Below are 24,476 nucleotides of genomic sequence, written 5' to 3'. Positions count from 1 at the left end.
TTTGGTATTAAAATGGTCTTAAAAGTCATTAAATTGTAACTTTAGAAATATAGTGTATGTTGGTTTGTTTAGTGTTGTGTGAGAAAACTATGTTGCACGTTAAGCTAATCATCTGGGGACCCCCCTGGGCCATTCACAACGTTGCAGATGGCGTCTCCCACACAATCTGCTATTTCCACTCAACATCGTACGACCAAGTATAAAATAGGGATTAAAGCGGTTTAATAGCGACAAATGCAAAGTGAAACGCATCTTTAAAACCTGAAATATCTTTATTATAACTCTTTCGACTGGCAGTGTTTCAGAAAACAAAATAACATAATATATAAAAGAGAAGTAAATGTTTTGGCACATACAGTCATAATACAGTAGATTGATATATTTGTGTTACGGCACCTAATCTGCTAATGCTAACACCGTCATACACTGTCTCATGAGGTTGATGGATCCCTCACAAAGAACACATCACAACGTCTTCAATCAGAAGCACACATTGTCCTACAGATATTTTCAGGCATATTTAGCCTTTATTTTATGTAGTTCTTTCTTTACTCCAGATGGACCTTAGTCATCAGTGGTTCTCAAAGTTTAAAATGTCAAGGACCCCCTGGATTGGTATGTGTTCGGCCACGGACGCCCATAACTGGATGGACCCGACCAAATGGACCCGTAAACCAACTGTAACCAACTGTCAATCAACTGTAAGTAACCCAACCAACTATCAATCATTTAGCATGGGGACCCCCTCGCACCACCTCAACGACCCCTGGGGGGTCCCCGTACCCCACTTTGAGAACCACTGCCTTAGTGCATGTTGTCTCTAACCTCCTAACTACCTCCTACAGTTTGAAAGTGCTATAGCGTGCTACGACAGCTTTTCACAAAAAACATTTTTAATAAGTTCCACAAAGGTTAAATAGCAAATAAAAAGAGCCTCTCTCACTGAGAAACAAAAGCAGGTCACAAACCAAGAACAACTTAAACACAGGAATGAATGCATGACGGAAACACCAGATCATCCAACAGCGAAACAATCCGAGGCACGATTTAGAAGACGCTCCAGTCCGGAAACAAAAGGCTGAAGGAACTCTTTAACGGTCGAAAGCTGCTGCGGAAAGTGGCGATGAATAATCCAGTAATTGTCGGAATGAATGATCCAGTCATTAAATAAGCCTCGGTGCATAATCACCCTGTCGGGCTTCAAATTTCAATAATGACCACCTCCCCATGCATTATCCCGCTTATTACACGGCTACTTAATAAATACGTAAATAAATGTACCCAAAAGTAACAACAAAACGAAGTATTTCCTTGCTTACAGCAATGAAAGTATTCCATAAGTATTGGGCTGGGCGGACAAGTTCACCTCGGAAAACAAATGACAGACAGTATTCCACAAGGTAACCGGAAAAACTCGCCCCAAAACACACTCGCCCCCCATTCTATATAGGCCTACCGCCGATTTGCCTGTAATACCGCCGGATTTGCCTCGGGCGACTGTGTTTTGGGGCGAGTGTTTTGGTATTCCCCCGCTGTTGTGCCACGATAAACAAGGAACTGCAGTGGATCAAATAGAATCACTTTTCGGTCATTGCATCGTCTATTTCTCACTTCAAACGTTTTCAAAAACATTCTTGAGAGCAACGTTTCGATTAATGACATCGATTGTTTGTTTACATGGCTGTCATGTTGGATAAAGCATAAAACCAAGCAGCGCAGGTTGGTACGAGCAGGTGCTCGTACCAGGCGAGTCTCTGATTACACAGCGGTCCGTTATAGAGCTCATCGGTCATTATCCAGAAATAATGACCGATGACTGACCAATCAGAATCGAGCATTCAACCAAGCCGTGTAATAAAATGCCTTATAAATACCCTCGAAGTCGGGGGTTCCTTGAGGGGGGTTCCAAATGGACCCTTACAGGTCTGTAACTCTGAGAGTACATCTGTAACACTCTCAGAAAAAAAGGTTTGATCAGCACTGGTCTACGCCAGGCGGCCCGTGTTGGTGGAACAGGAGGGGCTTCACCATGCCCGCCAGGACCTTGGGCAGCTGGGTTGAGATCACCTCGGTCATCATCTCTGGAAACTCCACTTTCATGGCGTCCGCCTGGATGAAGGTGGTCAGACAGAAGAGGTTCATTTTCTTCACAATCTGAAGGAAAAAAGGTGTTTGTGTCAGTCAAAGACCCATCCATGCCCTGCTGAAGGCTCGACTATTAACACTACCACCGCCAGGCCCGTAGCCTACGGGCCGATAAATCCAACCGTAAAGCGCCGATCCCGTAGCCTACGGGCTGTGGTGCTTTTTCATTTTTTTCGGAAAAAAAAAACTTTTTTCAATTTTCGATACGGCACATTTCATTGTAACACCCCCGGAAACAGAATTATTCGGGATCCGGTTTTGCCGATCCCGTCAGCCCTCGTTCTAATGACGAAACTGAAACCCCATTTTCTCCTTGTAGTTTTTTCTCCTCGGTAGTTACTTTACCTTACTAGTTACTTTGTAGGGTTAGATTATTATTACAAAACATACATTAACCACTTCAGCCCTATATACATTTCGGCCATTTGAAAATAGCCGATCTACAAGCTCACAATGTGTCGCGACACATTGTGAGCTTGTAGATCTGCTATTTTCAAATGATTTGTATACGTACATGTTATACATTTGAAAACTTGTGGAATGGGACATTCTGCATAAAATGAGCACTTTCTACTTTTGGTACTTTTAAGTACATTTTGATGCCAATACCTGTTGTACTTTTACTCAGGTAAATTTTGAATTCCGGACTTTTACTTGTAACAGAGTATTTCTACCTTGCAGTATTGATTTTACTCAAGTAAAAAAAATGTGAGTACCACCACTGGTAAAATGTCATAATGGTGTCAGCACTAAGGCCATGTTGAGGCAGAGCCTGTGGTATATTAGGTATACCTCGTGCATGGCGTCCATGAGTTTAGTCAGGTGGTAGAAGCGCTGGGAGGTGGCCAGCGCGCTGTTCTCCTTTATGTAGATGGTCTTGTACAGCTCCCGGATGTAGTTCTGCCTCATGTCCTCAAATACCGACTGGCTCTTCAGTCCCTCCAGAGGCACTGCAGGAGAATCAGAATCAGAATCAGAATCAGGTTTATTGTCACATCACAGGTTTACAAGGTAAAAAAGTGGGTGAAATTAGTTTTTTTTACATCAGAAGAAGAAGAGGGGTGGGGGGTAAGTGGGAAGGGGTTTACAAGAGTACCTGAGATAAGAGACAAACTAAGGTGCCTGAGCATAGCAGCAATGTATGTATACTGTGCATGATATACAGACATTGAGGTGCTTAGAGACAAAAAGAGCACAATAAAAAAAAGACAAAAGTCAGTGCGTTATACATGGGATTAAGGTGCAAAAGGTCAGTGCGTGTCCCTGAAGGTGGACTGACCCTGGCCTGGTATAATCCGCAAAGACAAGCAAGACTCAAACTATAAATTCTTTCCTTCATGTGATTATCCTATCGATCTGGAGTCTGTGTTCCAATCGATACGTATATGTCTGGGGGACTTTGTGTCGTCTCTGTGGTTAGAACTATGCTTTGATAGCGTGTAGGCCAGTGGTTCTCAACCAGTGGGCCCTGAGGGTATAGAGAGACCCCGCTTAAGAGACGACGTCACACACTGATCAGAACCGGTGTGCGCGTGCAGGCCGGCACCAAATGAAAAACCCATTCTGTCAGGTCTCGCTAGGACGCGCCTCACTAGCCAACACACAAGAGGAGGTTGAATGAACTGAAATGAGCGCACCCCGAAACAACATGTTGGGAATTGATCGCATGAAAGAATCACCTGTCTCAATGTTGGTAAACAAATAATTGGTCTATAGAGCAGGAACTCCCTCTTTCATTTGTGTAAGCTTCTTTCAACTCCAACTTCTTGCCAAGGTTAAGGCCTGCCTATCTCCCCCGACAACAATTAGAAATAGCTATTCATGCCTTTATTTCCTCGATTTTTAACTCGATTACTGCAATTCCCTGTACACCGGCTTAGAGCAGTCATCCCACAGGCGTCTACAGCTGGTCCAAAATGCTGCGGCTCGCCTTCTTACTGGCACAAAAAGACGTGAGCACATCATTCCTGTCCTGGCCTCACTTCACTGGCTCCCTGTCAATTTTAGAATTAATTCTAAGGTCCTTTTATTTGCTTTTGAATCTCAAAACGGGCTATAGCTCCGCTATACCTCGCTGAGCTCCTGGAACCATACACTCCAGCCAGGGACCTGAGGTCTGCCGATCAGTCACGCCCTACTGGTCGTCTCAAAGACCAAACCAGGGGTGGCTGCGCCTTTGCTGCTGCCGCCCCGCCCCTGAGTTTTATTTTAAAAAGGTTGACATTTTCTTTAGCAAACATCTGTGTTCCTAAAGATGACCCCTCATCAACCCTTAGGCTTGTGATGGACATTTTCCTCAAACTGTATTTTTGCCAATGACATAAATGAGTGGTCAATAATATTACCATAAATAAAATACTAATGCATACTAGTCCAGTAGACACGATGGAGAACACATGCTGTGTTTTTAAAGGAGAGTGGTTAGTCATAATCCTTTATGAGAACTTTATTTTATTTTAATAATATAGTAAGTAGGAAAGCTGAGAGGGAAGGCGTAGATGGAGCAATTTGTAACCCATTTTCCAAAATTGCTTTAAATGTCAAGTCTAGTTATTATTTCCATGACCATCTCTGCACTTTTGTCTACTTTCTACTTCACTTTATCCCATTTCTAAATCAAAGTGATGGCGAACTTTTCAAAGCATTAAAGACAATCAGAGACGGTGAGAAGAATTGTCATGTTGACATCATCCACCGGTCATTACTCATAAGCTTTTAAAAAACTCGGGCTCAGACAGATTTTTCCAGGCTCAGTCATAAAGCACATCCGCCAGACCGCCACTGTTCGGAACCTGGTTTAACAAGGTTTGAATACCTGTCTGGCAGTGTCTTTATTAGAGTGTTAATGTCAAAGGGCATTTGGGAAACCCAGCTCTTATCATTTTAAGTCAAAATCTGGTCATTCATTGGCATGGAACAAGACATGCCACCTCAAGAACCCCTGGGTTCTTGAGGTGGTTCCAGGGGGTCCCTAGCAAAATTGCTTAATAGCCTCAAAATATGTTTAACCTAACCACTTTAAACCTATTTTATACATCAGCATACAACAATGGACAGCAGCCATCTTGATGAGAGTGCCTGTTGTGAATATGAACAGTGTGGATAATTCAATATCATGATGATGAGTGACTTGCAATTCCAAAGGGGGTTCCGTTCTGGTACAAGAACACAGCAACCAATGTTAAATCAAAAATGAATATATTCATTTCATGTTATTGCCTAAAATTGTAGCTTGTAAATTGAGTAGCTAAGCTACAAAAAATTACCCAAAATGTAGCTTAATTACTTGACGAGGTACACAAATATGAATGTAGCTCAACTACCGCAAGCTACAGCAAAATGTAGCTAAGCTACATAGCTCAGCTATACTGTATGTAGCTTAATGCTCCCCAACACTGCTGTCCACCTGGGCAAAACACCGGATAAGGAGACTCTCCTATTAGAGCATAGCGGTGGCAGCCATTTTGTTTACCGGCTGTGGCTCCACTGATAGCCCATTCATTCTGCCCATAGAGATTTACGAAAATATTCATATTGATTATTTTAAGCCTGGAACCAAGCCATCCAGGCTCCTGGGTGAAAGGTAACAGTTTTGGACCACCTGACAGAGACGATATCAAAGCATTGCTCTTTCTTTGACACACACTTTTGAGTAACCACAAGTAAGACGCGCGAACGCAGCTCGAAAATAACAATAAGAAGAAAGGAATGAGCAATTGTAGAGAAGTGGGTGGTACAGTTAAATTAGTGAGAACAGGGCCGCCAACCATAAATAGACTAGATATCTTTAGTTAGAATAGAATGGACAAGGAATGACAATGTAGTCCAAATTAAGTGGTATGGTGGAATGGTAAGATAACAAAAATATGGTGTAACATTCTGTCATTGCAAGCGTGTGTGTGTGTGTGTGTGAGAGAGAGAGAGAGAGAGAGAGAGAGAGAGAGAGAGAGAGAGAGAGAGAGAGAGAGAGAGAGAGAGAGAGAGAGAGAGAGAGAGAGAGAGAGAGAGAGAGAGAGAGAGAGAGAGAGAGAGAGAGAGAGAGAGAGAGAGAGAGAGAGAGAGAGAGAGAGAGAGAACATTGGAGTGTATTCATCTTTGCTGACAGCATAAATAGTTTTGGGTCTTCTAACCACAGCCAAGTGATAAAATTGCTCACAAACAATGATATCGGTAAACGTGGTGTACAGCTAGTTCATTGATATCTGCTATCTGCATGGGACCTTCAGATAAATATTGTGTAAATAGCCGATCTACAAGCTCACAACGACTCCCAAAACGTTGTGAGCTTGTAGATCACAATATGTTCCTTTCGTTTCGTAGGTGATGTTAGACAATTTGGCCAATGTTTGACAATTTGTTATAGTATAGTTTGTTGATTACTTTAGACCTAGTAATGGCCTCCCCACAAAATCGTTTGGAGACTACAGGGGTCCGTAGTGGAGTAAAAGTGGAGTACTTTTACTCCACTACAATTATTTGAAAACTTTGGTTACTAGTTACTTTGCAGATATAAATTATTACATTATAAAACATACATTAACCACTTTAGCTCTATTTTATGCATAGGCTATTTGAAAATAGCCGATCTACAAGCTGATGCGACGCGATGTGAGTTGGTAGATCTAATATTTTCAAACATTTTAGTACTTTTACTTTTGGTCCTTTAAGTACATTTTGATACCAATACTGTTGTACTTTTACTCAAGTAAACAGCGTAACAGAGTACTTCTGCATTGCAGTATTGATACTTTTACTTAAGTAAAACACATGAGTACTTTTTTCCACCACTATCGGTACCTGTGGTGAGCAGAATGATGACCTTCATACAGAGGAACTCCTCGCGGGTCACCTGAAGGTTCCTAAACTCCTGAGGGACCAGCTGCATGGCCAGGCACAGGTCATAGATGGGAGACCTCTTCATCTGTTCCCTAATTAGGACACAAATATGTGTATCAGTACAGTATGTTCTTTTATAGGTCAATTGTGTGTGTGTTTATGGATACAGTCATGAATCACCTTTATTGGCTAATTAAAATGTAATTACTTACTTAGGCTACTTGAAACACTTTTTTTTTTATCACATTTCTTTTGCCCCGAGTGTCGGCCCCCAAGACTTACGCACCGAAAATGTCCCGAAAATGTATTTATTCATGTGTTTTAAAGTTAATAACATACTTTATAACTTGTTGTTGCGTTAAGTCAAAGTACAAAAGTATTAGCATAAAAATGTGCACAAAGCAACACGTAAAACTACTACAGAATTAATTCTGAATCATACTGTATCATGTTATTGGACTATAATGATTGATTTTTAACAACTGAGGACCTATTTTATACTTCGCTATTCGAACATAGCAGATCTACAAGCTCACAACACGTCGTGATGTGATGCGTTGTGAGCTTGTTCATCTGCAATTTCTGCTTATTTTTGTATCAATAATTTGAATAATTATTAACAATTCTAAATCTGCCATAAAAGTAACTATTAACTAAAGCTGTCAAGTATGTAGTGGAGTAAAAAGTACAACATTTGCCTACGGAAGTACAGTAGTGACTGCAAGACACTTACTGACTCAGCACCAGGTCCGGTGCAAAGTACAAGTATTCACCGGTGACATTCTGGAAGGACCGCCAGCCCAGAGAGAACACCAGAAGGTGCATCCACGAGTACTGGATGAGCTTCATCTGGTCGTCGATGTGCAGGTTGCGAAATCCTTTTGAGAAAAAAAAAAGAATGACTTCCTTAGTGATTTGGTTTTGTTTTGTTGTTTTTTAGGCCTAGATTTTTTTATATTTCAATGAATCGATTTAACATGTAAGCCCTATTTATAGTATTACTTTGTCGCACAACAGTGTCATGCAAATAGTGAAAATAGCCGGCCTACAAGCTCACAACACGTCACTTTGGGATATGTTATGATGTAGTGTGTGTGTGTGTGTGTGTGTGTGTGTGTGTGTGTGTGTGTGTGTGTGTGTGTGTGTGTGTGTGTGTGTGTGTGTGTGTGTGTGTGTGTGTGTGTGTGTGTGTGTGTGTGTGTGTGTGTGTGTGTGTGTGTGTGTGTGTGTGTGTGTGTGTGTGTGTGTGTGTGCGTGCGTGCGTGCGTGCGTGCGTGCGTGCGTGCGTGCGTGCGTGCGTGTGTGTGCGCATGTGTTTGTGTGCATAATTAGTAGAAGATAAGATGAGATAATAGATATGAATTCCATCTTTCTTTCTTGATTTTTCTTGACTTTCTTTCTTTTATGCTTCACTTTTACGGGCCAACAACATTTCACTTCAGGCTGAGGCCTCCAGGTTTGCCACATGGTGTTACTGTTACTTGTCAGGATTCAAATTCAAAAACAGTTGAACTAGCAGCTTGGCGACACGTTTCGGGCTCATGGATCTGCTACTTTTGATGCTTTTATGCTATTGCTATTGGTTGGGACCAGAGCGGGGATGGGGAATTAATGCTATTGGTTGTGTAGCTTGTCAATCAAATCATCACAAGGCAGCCACGCCCCTCCTACAGCATACCCTACGTCAGTGATATTCAACTGGCGGCCCGCGGGCCAAATGCGGCCCCATTGGCCCCTGCTAATTTGTTATGCAAGAAATGGTGTCTACTTCTCACTACTTTTAGAATAATGTAGCTTTCAAGTAGTTCAACTGTTTTTTTCCACGCTTGACAAAAGCTACATCGCTACATTTCAGTAGCACATCATGTACTAGAATTCGGTGATTAGGTGAGCTTTGAATGCATTTCATACACCATATGCCACCCATTTGTAGCTATTTCTGAGTTTTGAGTGGCTGTCATCCATTACACCAAAGAAATAATTCTCCTTCTGCATCTATTAGCTTTTGAGTGGATTTTGTCCATCTTCCATCTGCTACATCTTCATCCACGTGTAGATTTTACACAGTATGTTTCATTCGTCATCAATAGTCCTGGGCTGACCCATTTTTAAGGGTCACTCTGACACTCAACTAATGGTTCTTAAAATACATCATAAGAGCTTGTGCACTTATCAGCCGGGTGCTCAAAAACAAAAACAAAAAATAAAGTAAACACCTTTCCTTCATACGAACATGTAAACACTTTTTTTTTTAAATACCTTAACCTTGCCAGCCTGTCTCCACCACTTTTCTCACAAAGATATGCTTCTATGCCAGGGACCCTTGCACAGAACACACTGAAATATATTTTCTCAATATCCAAATCAAAGCCTGTCCATTATAAAGAACTGGAACAGAAAGTATACTATCAAACATCAAAAGGCATAAATGCAGTATGAAGCAGGGCCTAATAAGTTACAATAATGGACATAATATGGCCATTGTTGTGTCCTATAGCACACAACAAACGGCCGTACATTAACCACGAACACGGTCTTGTGGCCCTCGACTTCAAGTCATTTTACAATTGTGGCCCCCTGCCTAATCTAGTTGAATACCACTGCCCTACGTTATCATCATTTTTTTTTTAAATGGGACCATAATTTACCAAAAAGCATATCGTGGCGATTGAACGAAGACTTTAAACAAGCAACTGGAAGCAGACAGTATTTATGACAATCTTTAGTACGGTAATAAAATCAAGCGTAAAGTTCGGCAAAAAAACGAAACCATCCGTTTGAATAGAGAGTAATTCTTTCTGACACCAGCAGGGGTGAAACAACAGCGAGACTACAGGTCATTGTGAACTGTCACTTCCTATACATCCTCGATTTACCACTCAGAAGCTGGCCCCTTGGCAGTGGTGGAAAAAGTACTCCAATTCTTTACTTAAGTAAAAGTACCAATACTGCAATATAAAAAATACTCCGTTACAAGTAAAAGTCCAGAATAAAAAATGTACTTGAGTAAAAGTACAAAAGTATTTGCATCAAAATGTACTTAAAGTACCAAAAGTAAAAGTGCTAAATATTTGAAAATAGCCGATCTACAAGCTCACAACGCGTCGCATCGCGACGCGTTGTGAGCTTGTAGATCGGCTATTTTCAAATAGCCTATGTATAAAATAGGGCTAAAGTGGTTACTGTAGGTTTCATTATATCATAGTTTATATCTGAAAAGTAACTAGTAACTAAAGTTTTCAAGTAATTGTAGTGGAGTAAAAGTACAATATTTGCCTCTGAGATGTAGTGGAGTAGAAGTAAAAGTATTGGAAATTGGAAATACTCAAGTAAAGTAGAAATACATCAAAATTGTACTTAAGTACAGTACTTAAGTAAATGTACTTAGTTACTTTCCACCACTGCCCCTTGGTAATAATAACCAAACATATGGTACCTGGCAGAGCCTTGGACCACCTGACGATCCACACCAGCTGCCTCTCACACAGCCGGTTGAGGCAGCTGAGCAGCAGGCTGGACCCCACGTCCGGCTGGCCGCCGCCGCCGCTGCTGCTGTTGTAGTCGGAGAGCACCGTGTCGGGCTCGATGCCCTCCAGCAGGGTGATGATCTGCGGGTGGAGCTGCAGCTCGCTGACGCTCACCGCGGCCGGGCCGGCCAGCGAGGAGGTCACGGTGGTCTGCTGTTGATGCTGATGCTGATGCTGATGCTGATGCTGGCCCTCAGGGTGATGACCCTGACCGTGACCGTGACCGGTGGCCCAGTGGTGGCCCTGGAACATCAGGGACGCCGGGGACCTGAAATCCGAGGTCATCCGCACGCCGGCGCGCTTCATCTTTCTGCCTGCAGGGGGAGGAGAGGGGAGGAGAGGGGAGGGGGAGGGGGGGGGGATTCCGCAGCGTGACTTCTGGTTAGGCCAGTGGTGGAAGAAGTACTCAGATGTTTTACTTAACCCATTAAGACCTGGAACTGTGTCATTTTTAGATTTGAGCTAAAAAGCATGATTTTACACTTTGGGCTATTCAAAAATAGCAGATCTACAAGCTCATAGCGCGGCACCGAGTGCCGCGCTATGAGCTTGTAGATCTGCTATTTTTGAAAAATCGTGAAAATGTGTGCAAATCTTTGAATATATATATTTTTAAAGCGAACATTTTTAACTCAAATCTTTGCTTCTGGGGGGTCCCTGGAACAAAATATGTTGATGGGGGTCCGCGGCCATATAAATATAATTTTGGGGGTCCTTGACATGAAAAAGATTGAGCACCACTGATATAGAAACATACATTTTTGAGAATACTGTTGAGATTTAGGAGACATGTAGAATCGGCTTCAGGTCTCAATGGGTTAAGTAAAAGTAGCAATACCACAACATAAAAATGCTCTGTTACAAGTGTTCAGAATGTTACTTGAGTAAAAGTTTTTAAAAAAAGTATTGGCATCAAAATATACTTGAAGTACCAAAAGTAAAAGTACAAAATGTTTGAAAATAGCCTATGTATAAAATAGGGCTAATGTATGTTTTATCGATCGATAAGCTCACGACGGAGCTTGACGATCGGCTATTTTCCGCAAAAGCTTTCCCCACAATACGGATGCTGGGGTTTAAATGGTTAACCGGAAATATATGGAAACCGATATTTACAGTAGGACCATTAACCGACTTAAAGGTAGGGTAAGTGATATTCTTTTGTTAAAATAAGTGTTGAATTGCTTTATATTCTACTCATTGCTATAGGGCATAGCAGTGGTGGCCATTTTCTGGTTCCACTGAAAAATTGTCCATGAAAAAACATAAAACATTTGATTCTGTGAAGGAAAAAAAAAAAGAAAAACGCAAAACAAAGGGTATTTATTACATATAGTATAATTAAATATTAAAACCTTTTTTTCCACAGAATACAACGTTTTATGGTCATGATTCACCAGGATGGCTTGATTCTAGGCTTAAAATAATTGAAATAAATATTTTTGGAAATCTCTATGGGAAAAATGCATTGGATTTTTTTGAGTGGAACCAGAAAATGGCCGCCACTGATATGCCCTATAGAGTGTTTGTTCAGTAACAGGAGTCTCCCATTTCCGATGCTGTCAATGCACTGAATGGGACATTATCACGCTTAATCAGACTATTGATTGGTCTAAGTAGGTGAGATACTGACCTACCCACGGGGCTCAGTAGGTGCTTTGTAAAAAAGTATAGTTTTGGAGGCGTGCCGTCTCAAGCGAACTTGAGCCACGAGAGGCACCACCAAGCGAGCTAAAGCGAGCGAGTTGCCGTTCCGCACGTTGAGAAGTTCGCTTGAGCTCACTCAGCGCCGTCCGAGTTATGTACCGATAGGGACAGAATCGTAGATCGTGCTTTGGGGTGAGCGCTTGACCCAACTTTCATCAACCCACAGAATAACGACAAAACACCTACTGGTCCCTGTCGGGAGGTCAGTATCTCACCTACTTGGACCAATCAATAGTCTGATTAAACGTGATAATGTCCCATTCAGTGCATTGACTATCGCTATTTAGAATTCATTACTATTTCTATTTACTTAAATAGAAAATGTAATTATTAAGTAAATAGAAATAGTAATGAATTCTAAATAGCGATAGTAACAACGATACTAGTGATAGATATTGTTATAAATAAAATTTGTAAAAGGTACAAATCTGAAAAGATGATGTAAATCAAAATGTCTATTTTTTTATTTATTTTCATTCCTTAATTTTTTTTTGTTCTGTTTCATCTATCTTGAAATGTAATATTTGAAGTTTTGTGTTAGTTCATTTTCTTTTGTTTGCGCTTACGTTTTCATTAAGCTACTATGATAATTTATTTTAAATGGTAATAAGGTGGGCAAAATAAGCTTCGGCTTCAGCCCATACCTTTTCGGCCAAATAGTCATCATGTTGACTAAGATGTACTGTATGTTCAAATGTTTTGTTGTAAAAAGAAATCATGACCGAAATAAATAAACTAACTAACTAACTAACTAACTAACTAAATTGACAGCTTCCGAAGCAGGAGTCTCCATGTCCCTCCGGCTCTTGATTAAAAAAGAAAATGCATGTTCAGGTCGGGACACCAATTTCACCCAATCAGGAGATAGAACTCACTCAGGATACAGATTAAACAAGTGAAATTGGACGCGATGACACAAAGAAATGAGCAAACAGCTGTGGTTTGTAGCCTATATTCGGTTCATGTGTCTTCGTCTCGAAGCCCTTTGAAACGTTTCGATGGACGTCAGTTTTAAACCGTGACTTAAACCTAAATCCTCCTAAAATCCTCCTCCTACCTCCGAGTTTCATGCCGGCCAAGTAGCAGTTCCTCAGGCGACACGAGGGGCAATTCTTCCTCCGGATTTTATCCACGATGCAGTCGTTCCGTCCGGCGCACAAGTAGTTGTGAGGACCTGTCCAGTTCAAAAGGACACAGTACAGTATAACGTCTCTGTCGGGGTGGAAACCTCATATGTCCAAAACAGTTAACCCATTAAGACCTGAGGCAGCGTCTAAAAGAAATCAAAATCCTAACAATTTTTCGGAAAAAAATATAAAAAAATAATTTTCACGATTTTTCAAAAATAGCAGATCTACAAGCTCGTAGCGCGGCACTCGGTGCCGCGCTATGAGCTTGTATATCTGCTATTTTTGAACAGCCAAAGACATCTAAAGTGACACAGATGCGTTCCAGGTATCAATGGGTTAAAGGACGACTTCACCACTTTTCAACATATCTTCATATTCTAGGTCCTCACTAATGCTCATGATAAAATGATACAATTTTTTTCTACTTGGTCTGTGTCTCATTGGAGGGCTGTGGACAGTCCAGAAACCCGTCTACCAGTGACATCATCGTTAGGCAGGATTTTTTTTTCCAAAAAGATTTCAATTTTTTTATTCAGATTTTTATTAAGGCGAGAACCATGGGATCTATTATTGCATTGCAACTTTCCAGGAATACAAAGCCTGCAGTTTCTATTAGCTTGGATTCCCCATCGATGATGTCACTGGTAGAAGGGTTTCTGAACTGTCTACAGCCCTCCTCTGAGACACAGACTGATTAGAAAAAAATTGCACCATTTTATCATGACATTAGTGAGGACCTATTATATGAAGATATGTTGAAAAGTGGTGAAGTCGTCCTTTAACTTTTCAGGATTCGATTTCAAAAAGGGCAAAAGTAGCAGATCTACAAGCTCTCAACGCGTCGCTTCGCGCCGCGTTGAGAGCTTGTGGATCTGCTACTTTTAGTGCTTTCCTGTGACGCTGTAGTATGACCAAGTAGGGAGTTAATTTACCAAAAAGAAAACAAAAGTTAGAATATGGAGATGAGAGGTTTCTGCCCGACAGCAACGATAATTAGTCATGAATACCTGCTCAAATAAAAACAGGTCAATATAAGTTGTTACTGTGTGAATGAATACCTGTTCAGTTAAAAAGGACACAATGTGTACATGTGTGCGTGTGTGCGTGTGTGCGTGTGTGCGTGTGTGCGTGTGTGTGTGTGTGTGTGTGTGTGTGTGTGTGTGTGTGTGTGTGTGTGTGTGTGTCTCTGTCTGTGTGTCTGTGTGTCTGTGTGAAGTGGGGGCAGTTGCTGAAAAAGAGCACTGCATACCTAACCTGGGTAAATAAAGTTCAAATAAATACAAGATTGTTATTATACTGTATAAGGGTTATCAATGCCTGTTCCGTTAAAAAAGACACAGCACAATACAAATAGTTATCAGTGCCTGTTGAGTTAAAAAAGGACACAGCACAATACAAATAGCCTATTTATCAATGCCTGTTCAGTTAAAAAGGACACAGCACAATAGAAATTAAAAGGGAAAAAAAGCTAACAGGTTGGGGAGGAAACCCAGACATAAGTGGTGCTCATGTCTGAAATGAATCTCGCCTGCTATAGTTAATATTCAGTCTGCTTCAGTCAACAGCTGCGCCCCTCTTCTCTTTATTCATTTTCACTTCCAGGCACAAAGGTTTTTTTCCCCGTTTTTTTCCGTTCTTCATAAAAGGTGGTTAGTGTGAGAACATGGCCTAACGTTGCTCTCAAATAAGGCCGAGGAGTTTTGTGGCGAGATTCAAAAAGCGAAAACCTGATAATGAGATGGAACGCAAAGGATGTGAGGACAGAGTGACATGGCCGCGATGAATCACAGTGACTCGTATCTGCGCCACCGCGTGAGATAAAAAGGAGGACCGTGTCAGAAGAGAAGAACACACCGAACACATAACAGCGTGATAATAGCCTCTCGACGGCGCCAGTGGAGAGGCCACGCTTCAATCAAACGAGATTAACTCTGCTTGATTGGATGTAATAACTATATACCAAAGGCGCCGTAGACAATTGCTTGTGACAACGGGTGTCCCAGGCGTTGATCAAATCTTAAAATCAGTTTCTCTTTTTTTTTTTCATCTGAAAAAAAAAATGTTCAGAGGTAGAGAAAATATTGCCTCTGTCGGGTGGAAACCTCATACTGTATGTCTCAAAACGCATCACATCGCGCCGTGTTTCGAACTTGTAGATCTGCAACGTTTGATACTTTTGTGATACGCTGTAGTGTGATCAAGCAGTGCATTCATTTAACCCATTAAATCCTAACAGTTTTTTGAAAAAAATAAAAAATATATTTTTTCAGGTTTTTTCAAAAATAGCAGATCTACAAGCTCATAGCGCGGCACTCGGTGCTGCGCTATGAGCTTGTAGATCTGCTATTTTTGAATAGCCAAAGACACCTAAAGTGACACAGATGCGTTCCAGGTATTAAATAAGAAAAAACACAAAAAGTTAGAAGATGTTTCTGCCTGACAGCAACGATATGCATAAAGTAACTGGATTTGATGGTAAATGCCCCCCCCCCCAAAAAAAAAGATCATGTGGGGACCCCCGACCCACAGGTTGAGAACCACTATTTTGCAGTGTGTTGTACTAACTCTTACCTTCCACCGCTCTCTTAAAGAACACCTTGCAGCTGCCGCAGGTGATGACCCCGTAGTGACAGCCGGACGCCTCGTCTCCACAGATCACGCAAAGTCTCTGAGTCGTGCTAGAAGAAGAACGAAGAGGGGATGAAGAAAAAAAACGTGGCAAAAACAAGTGTTACAAAATACAAAACCTCCCATATTGTTTTGCTATAATGAATATGAAGAGTCAGAATGAAATTCTGTGCATTTAACATAAAACAAGAAATGACATAGTCATAATATAGCAGGTTGCGGCAGGCTTTTTTTGCCCCAATCTGCAGCTCCGTTCAGAGTATGGGAAAGGGGAAAGTATCCCCATTGGCTTAAAGGACAGCCAATGAGGCAAATGTGTCGCAAATGTGTCGAATGCAGATCTGTAATGTGTCGACTACTGGTATGCCTCTTAGAGCAGGTTTACAACCTGCTAAAAAACAAGTCCTGAGTGTTAAACGAGCTGTATTTGAATGCTTAATTGTCAATGCCTCATTTAGCCTGGTTCTCAATGTAGGGTCTTCAATCTTATCCAAATAATGCGGGTCCGTGGCCTAATGTAGTGGGGTCCGGGGGCCCCCCAGGGGTCCTTGAGGGGGTTCCAGGGGGGTCCCCAGCAAAATGTGTTAATACAGCATCACACTTTAACTCCTGTAGCCATATACGTTGGCTATTGAAAAAAGTTTTTCAATTATAAATCACAAAATGTTCTCCTCTGAGGCGCGGGGGGGGGGCTGGCACAAAATATTTTCAGATGGGGGGGTGCAAGGCCAAATATATATCAATTTGGTGGGGGGGGGTCCCTGGCACAAAACATTTACAGATGGAGGGTCCTTGGTAGAAAGAGTTTGAGGACAACCGGCTTTAGCCCTACCCGGGGTATGCAGTGCCAACTTTCCTCTGTGCCACGAATGCCGAGGTTTGGTTCACATCGTAGGAGGCAGCGTATGAGCAGGGGTCGTCCTCGGGGACCCCCACACCACCACCACCACCCAGCTGAAGCTCTGAGGGAGAGGAGGACTGGAGCGGCCACGGGCTGTTGTTTTTGTACATCCTCATCATCATCATTTGTTGCTGTTGTTGTTGTTGTTGCTTGTGTTGTTGCAGTGCATGTGTGTGTGCGTTGAACGGCACCATGGCAGCCTCGTTGCCCGTTATGTCGCAGCTGGAATCCGCGCCCCTCACCTGCAAGGTTGTTGTTATAGTTAAAAGCAGCGGTGGAAAGTAACTAAGTACATTTACTTTAAGTACTGCGCTTAATTACAATTTTGAGGTGTTTGTACTTTACTTGAGTATTTCCAATTTCCAATACTTTTACTTCTACTCCAGTACATGTCAGAGGCAAATATTGTACTTTTACTCCACTACAATTATTTGACAACTTTAGTTACTTGTTACTTTGTAGATTTTGATTATTATTACAAAACACACATTACCCACTTTAACCCTATATACATTTCGGACATTTGAAAATAGCCGATCTACAAGCTCACAATGCGTCGCATCGCGACGCATTGTGAGCTTGTAGATCGGCTATTTTCAAAAGATTTGTTTACATTTGAAAACTTGTGAAATGGGATATTCTGCCTAACAAGTACTTTAAGTACATTTTGATCCCAAAACTGTTGTACTTTTACGCAAGTATTTTTTTTATTCCGGACTTTTACTTGTAAAGGAGTATTTCTACATTGCAGTATTGGTACTTTTACTTAAGTAAAGCAATTGAGTACTTTTTCCACCACAGTTTTTTGTAAGGTGCTTGATTCAGTATTTAGTTATTTGATATTCATGTTATCAGACAGGCACCCTTCCTATACACACCCATTGTAACTTCAAACTGCATTTGAACCGTGTTAGACTCATTGTACAACACACGTCCTTGGTTCTGGTGACTGATATTGTCCTTCTAATGCAGGGGTTCTCAAAGTGGGGTCCAGGAACTCTCAGGGTTCCTTAAGGGGGTTCTAAACAAACCCTTACAGTAACTCTGTAACTCTGACAGTATACAAATGGAACCAAATGTGTTATTTTGGTTGTTTTGTTACTTCTTTTTGCGTGTGTGTGGGGGGAGGGGGGTGAAGAAAAATAAAATAAAAGAATTAACAAATAAATAAAATAAATGAAAGAAGCAATTGAAAAAAGAAAGACAAAGAAACACAGCCCCCTCACACATTAGAAGGACAATACCAGAACCAGGGTTGTGTGTTTTTCAATGAATCAAACATAGTTAACCACTTAAACCCCACATGGGTAACAGGAGTTCGTCAGGGCTCAATACTCCTGTATTTTCTGTTTTCTGTTATTGTGAGCTTGTCGGTCGGCTATTTTCAGCAAAAGCTTTCCCCACAATACCGATGCTGGGTTTAAGTGGTTAAAATGTTGTTTGATGTTACAATGGGTTTATTATGGCATGTCTGAGAAAATGAATATCAAACATCTAAATACTGGATCAACTTAAAAACTGCATGGGGTCACAAAAGCAGATGTGTTTTAAACTGAATGAAATAACTTAAACTATGATTGCAAAAAAAAATAAAGAAATAATGATAATAATAATTAGTTAACTGAAATAAAAAAAACAAGGCTTTGCACAAAAAAAGAGAAAACAAGCTCACTGCAGTGGTTGTGTGCTTGTAGATCGGCTATTTTTCTGACCTTGTTGAATCTTGGCCCAAGCTAACCTCGTATAATTATTATTATTATATATATTTTTTAATGAAAATAATAATAAGATTACCAATACAACTTAAAGATATAGGGTAGCTAAGTGATATTTTTTGGTTAAAACAAAACGTTTTTTGTTAATAGGTTAAAGCACTATATTCTGAGTGTTTGTTCAGTAACAGGAGTCTCTGCCTCTCTCCAGCTCTTTAATAAACAGAACAGGGGGAAAAAATCCAGGTAGGTAGGTGACAAAATCTCAGCCAATCAGGAGAGAGTACCCATTTATTTATCAGCTTCATTTTTATAATGTTCCAGTTCCAATTTTGTCTGCTCATTTCTTAGTGTCATCGCTTCCAATTTCACTTGTTTAATCTAAATCCTGATTGAGTTCTCTATCCTGATTGGATCAAATTGGTATCCCGACTTGAAAATGCATTTTCTGTTTAATAAAGAGCTGGAGAGACAAGGAGACTCCTGTTACTGAACAAACACTCTAGCAATGAGTACTATCAGAATATAGAGCTATTTAACACTTATTTTAACCAAAGAAAATCACTTGCCCTACCTTTAAAACAACAAAAAATAAAAAATAGAACAACACTAAGCCTTAAAAAAAAAGAAAACAATCAAAACTAAACTTTAAATTAAAAACAAAAAAAGTAAAAACGAAAAAAATAAATAAATGAAAAAATGCAATAAAACTATAATGACCTGCGGTGCCAGAGGGCTGCTGATGGGCGAATGATCCACGGACGGAGGGTAAGAATCAACCCCGAAACCAGACTCTAGGTGCGGAGACAAGGAGGAGGACATGATGATGTCAAAACGAGACGGTCTGCCCGGCGCCAGATCGAAGGAGGAGGCTGACGCGTCCATATTCACCGACGTCTCCTTATGTTCGCCTCCTCCCCCTCCTCCTCCTCCTCCTCCTCCTCCTCCTATCCGCATGATGAACGTCTGTCCGGCGCTGGGGGTGGGAGGAGAGGTCAGCCTTGACGATGCCCGTATCGGCGACCTTTCAGCCGGTGTCTCCTTGGGTCCGACGGGCATCTCGTCTCCATCTGTCCAGACGGCGCGCACTGGACAGATGGAGACGAGATGCCCGTCGGACCCGCCGTTGGAGACGGCGCGCATGACGAAGTCGTCAGCGGGATCGTAGTAAGGTTTAGGCTTGACCAGCAACGCCGAGCTGCCGCCGATCAGGTCGTCAAAGTCGCTGTAAACGATGCTGTGGTCGCTGCTTGACCCTGACCCTGAACCTGACCCTGCCGACCCCGGTCCGAGACTCATTAGTTCGCCAATGGTTCCAAAGGTACTATGCACGGAGTGCAGAGACTGATCGCTCCTCGGTAGATGCACGTGGCTGCTGCTGTTGCTGTTGTTGTTGTTGTTGTTGTTGTACCCTGTGGCTTCAGTCAAGTGGCCGATCACTCTCTTATTATTACCGCTGGGATTTGCCATGATCGGAGGAGTTGTAAGATCTACCGTTTGATTTGTCTGAATTCTGGCTGGAATCCGCGGAAACATGCAGAGGGTTGGGATGGATGGTGACTGCAGGATCTAGGCTAGGGTGATGGTGATGATGTGTCCAAGAGATCGTCCTCCTCCCTGACAGACTGACTTCTTTAGGTTCATCTCGCTATAAAGACCAGAGCCTCTTCGATTATCTGTCCAGATATCTGTTTATGATGATGACATGACACCAGAGCCGGGCCACACTGTATAGCTCCACCCTATCTGCTGGTTGGTTGGCCTGCTGGCTGGAGTTGGCTCGCAATTACCCCCCGATCACGCCCCCACCCACCTCCATCCCAGTGGTGGAAAAGTAACTAAGTCCATTTACTCAAGTACTGTACTTAAGTAAGCATTTGAGGTAGCCTACTTTTACTTTACTAAAGTATTTCGAATTTTCAGTATACTTTTACTTCTACTCCACTACATCTCAGAGGCAAATATTATACTTTTTTACTCCACCACAATTATTTGACAACTTTAGTTACTAGTTACTTTGTAGATTACAAAACATACATTTAACACTTCAGCCCTATATACATTTTGGCCATTTGAAAATAGCCGATCTACAAGCTCACATTGCGCATTGTGAGCTGGTAGATCTGCTATTTTCAAAAGATTCGTATACATTTGAAAATAATTATCAAAATCTACAAAGTAACTAGTAACTCAAGTTTTCAAAAAAAAAAAAAAAAAAAAAAGTAAAAGTACAAGATTTGTCTCAGAAATGTAGTGGAGTAGTAAAAGTGGAAAATTGGAAATACACAAGTATTTAAAAATAGTAATAGTAGTAAGAAAAAATGCCTCAAAAAAGTACACAGTAGTCGAGTGTATGTACTGTAGGCTACTACCACTACAGAATGCTGCATAATCTATTATGAGATACTAAGTCATTATTATGAGAAAGAATCTCATTATTATGACTTGGGGTTTTTTCTTTTTTCTTACACCACATTGGTTCACAATGTCGGCTGTGAAATTGGACAGGGGAAAAAGAGACACATTATGACATAATGGCAAAGATAAACTCGTTTCTGCTTGGTAAAAGCCCAGATAGACTAGTTGTGGCTATTAGTGTGTGCATGTGTGCGTGCGTGTGTGTGTGTGTGTGTGTGTGTGTGTGTGTGTGTGTGTGTGTGTGTGTGTGTGTGTGTGTGTGTGTGTGTGTGTGTGTGTGTGTGTGTGTGTGTGTGTGTGTGTGTGTGTGTGTGTGTGTGTGTGTGTGTGTGTGTGTGTGTGTGTGCATGCGCATCAAAAACCTTGGTGTAGCCAGGGACTCAGACCTGAATTTAAACAGCCACATTAACACAGTCAGTCTACTAAGACTATCACCTCAAAAACATATATATATAGGACTTGGGGGAGAACGGTGTAAGATGACCCAGTGGGTAAGTTGACCCACCCCCTGTATCTATAGAAAACTGTCATAAGTAAACATTCATCATTTACACCTGGCAGTGAAGTTGGGAAGCACATGGGGAAAGCAGAAAGTGTTCTTTTGCACAAAACGTATCATCAGTATATCAGTATATACTTTGCTGGTCAAAGTATCATGGTTATTATCATGTCAGTATCATATATCATGCTCAGTATCATGTTAGTATCATGGTCGAGCCCCGCACAACAAATCTCCGCACCATGGGGGATCGGGCCTTCTGCTCAGCAGCACCTAGATTGTGGAATGCCCTCCCGGACCATCTGAGAGCACCACAGTCCATTGACATCTTTAAAAGGGGCCTAAAAACCTTCCTTTTTAACAAGGCATTTGCCTAGATAGAGATGTTTTATCTTTTTAAACTTCTACTGTGTTTTGCTGACTTGATTTGAAGTTTATTCATTACACCGTTTTATTGTTGTTTTATTCTTTCTTTTTTGTTTTTAACCTGTAGCACTTTGAGATTTGTTTCAAATATAAAGTGTGTTACAAAAAAAAACGTATTATTATGGTCAGTATCATGTTAGTATGTCAGTATCATGGTTTGTATCAATCATGGTAAGCATCATGTTAATATCATGGTCAGTATCATATCAGATCATGGTCAGTATCATGGTCAGTATCATATCAGTTGTCAAAACGAGACAGTCTGTCCGATGGCGGCAAATCGAAGGCTGACGCGTCCGTATTCACCGACCTCTCCTTGTTCTCACCTCCTCCTGTCGGCATGGCGAACGTCTGTCTGGCGCTGGGAGTGGGAGGAGAGGTCAGCCTTGATGTTGACCGTATCAAGGCTGACCTTTCAGCCGCTGTCTCCTTCGGTCCGAAGGGCATCTCGTCTCCATCTGTCCAGAGTGCGCGCCGTCTCCGACGGTCAGTATCACGTCAGATCATGGTCAGTATCACGTCACAGGGGCGCAGAATGTCTGTCCTGGCTGGGTGTTCATGTCCCATGTCCACCCCGACTCTGGACTCCCATCCGTGGTCCTCTGCTGCCTGCCCTCGGCCCTCTGGGCACCCATGTCTCCTGCTGTCTGCCATGTCCTCCTTTTAATCCAATCCAATTCAAATCCCACTTTATTTATAAAGTACATGTTAAACCAACAGAGTTGACCAAAGTGCTGCACAGTATGCATAACAACAAATACAAACATAATGCAATACAAATGGACACACAATACAATTAAACGGTTGTACAAATATCGATCTGGGTTAAAAGCCAAGGAATAAAAATGAGTTTTAAGATGTAAAAACAGGTACTGTATGATGTAGCCACAGCTGAGGAGGCTCACCGCCCTCTTTGCTTAAGCCTCGTCTTAGGGACGAAAAGCAGTGTCACGGTTTGAGTCAGGGCAGAATGGAGGACCCAAATGCAGGAGAGACAGACGCTGATCAGTTCAAAGTGTTTATTAACTAAAAAGGGAGGAATACAAACTTTAAGAATAGAACTCAAGACATGACACACAGTAGACAATGAAGCAACAGGGCTGCATTGCAAACACAGGGCTTAAATAGACGGGGAAATAACAGGACACAGGAGGAGAACATGATGAATCAAAGGGTAGGTGAGACAAGACAGGCAACAGCTACAACGAGAACAGGAAAACAAAGGAACGATACCACAAAACAGAGTGTAAAGCAAACCCTAATAAAACAGGGAATGCAACATTACCTCAGAATGACAGGAACGCCACTGAAAAGTAAAACACTAACTAACTGGGAAACAACAAATACGTAAGTAAACACGACAGGGAGACAGAGCATGTCACAGAACGTGACAAGCTGAAATTGGTCAGCTGACCTCAGTGATCTTGATGGAACATCTAAGTTAGGAAGATCAGAAATGTAACTGCACCTAACAAGCCGTCACTTCTAGGTGCATGCACTCTGTCCACGGCAGGGACACAGAGAGGGGGGGGGGGGGGTGTTTGGACGTACTCAGTTCCATTGGGGGGAGGGATATCCCCCCCACTTTTGAAAAAAGAAAAAGACGAAATCTCCGTATTTTTTGTACCAAATTAACCAAATTAATGTAACAAAAACACCCAAAAAAGTAACAAATCCGGTTTAAAAAAACGCACACGCACACACACACACACACACACACACACACACACACACACACACACACACACACACACACACACACACACACACACACACACACACACACACACACAAACACAAAGGCATAACTTGTGATGTGTGATGTGACGTTGTGGTCATAGGCCTTGACTCTATCTACTGCATCATTAGGGCCATAGTGTCTCGTTATTCTTTATCAAAGTACATTATGTTCTTAAAAGAATGTATTCATATCTACATTCTTCTGTTAAGACCTGCGGCTTCCAAAGTGGTCAGTCTAATCTAAATGTTGAGTTTATAAGAGGTCAATGTGGTTAAGAATGTCCTTTCTTCTTGTCTAGTTCTGTCTTTGCAAAATCCTTTTCTCCCTCTCATCTACTTGACCAGTGGTTCACAAAGTGGGGTTCTGGGTATCCCCAGGGGTTTTTGAGGGCGTTCCAGGGGGTACCCAGCAAATTGAGGAACAGTTTGAACAATTTAGGCATTAAGCAGACGCTTAATCCAGAGCGATTTACAGTAAGCAAGGTAAACACGAGGTAATTTAGGATCATTGGTAAACCAAGAACCAGAATCAGTCTAAACAGTATAATATCAAAGAATAAATAAGTACAAAAATAGCCAATCTACAAGCTTGTGGATCTGCTCTTTTCTCTTTTTGAAAATGTCTGCCTCCAGTAGCCTATGACATCTCCAAAATAGGGGCACCAGGTTTAAAGTTGGTAATTTCACTGTAATTTCACCAGTTAGGGAGGTAATGCAATTAGATTATTTATGTATCTAAGAATGGCTATTGCAGGTCTTAGGTTTCTCTCTTCCTCGACAGTTCAGAATTCTGATACTAAAAGGGAT

General features: G+C 41.6%; 1 protein-coding gene across 1 annotated transcript; it reads right to left on the bottom strand.

Moving 5' to 3' along the window:
- Positions 1-1,969: 1,969 nt before the first annotated feature.
- pgr (progesterone receptor) lies at positions 1,970-20,056 on the bottom strand (the record flags this gene model as incomplete). The annotated part of the gene is made up of 9 exons (XM_084063970.1): positions 1,970-2,154; positions 2,938-3,095; positions 6,943-7,073; positions 7,715-7,859; positions 10,418-10,822; positions 13,273-13,389; positions 15,917-16,023; positions 16,806-17,116; positions 19,307-20,056. The coding sequence occupies 9 exons, from the start codon at positions 20,054-20,056 to the stop codon at positions 1,975-1,977; spliced, it is 2,304 nt and encodes a 767-aa protein (XP_083920096.1). The 3' UTR covers positions 1,970-1,974.
- Between the last annotated feature and the right edge of the window lie 4,420 nt (positions 20,057-24,476).

This window comes from Gymnoscopelus microlampas (genome assembly GCF_963454915.1).
Source record: "Gymnoscopelus microlampas genome assembly, chromosome: 8".
NCBI lineage: Eukaryota > Metazoa > Chordata > Actinopteri > Myctophiformes > Myctophidae > Gymnoscopelus > Gymnoscopelus microlampas.
The sequence above is the reverse complement of the archived record's forward strand: the minus strand, read 5'-3'. Positions and strand labels throughout refer to the sequence as shown.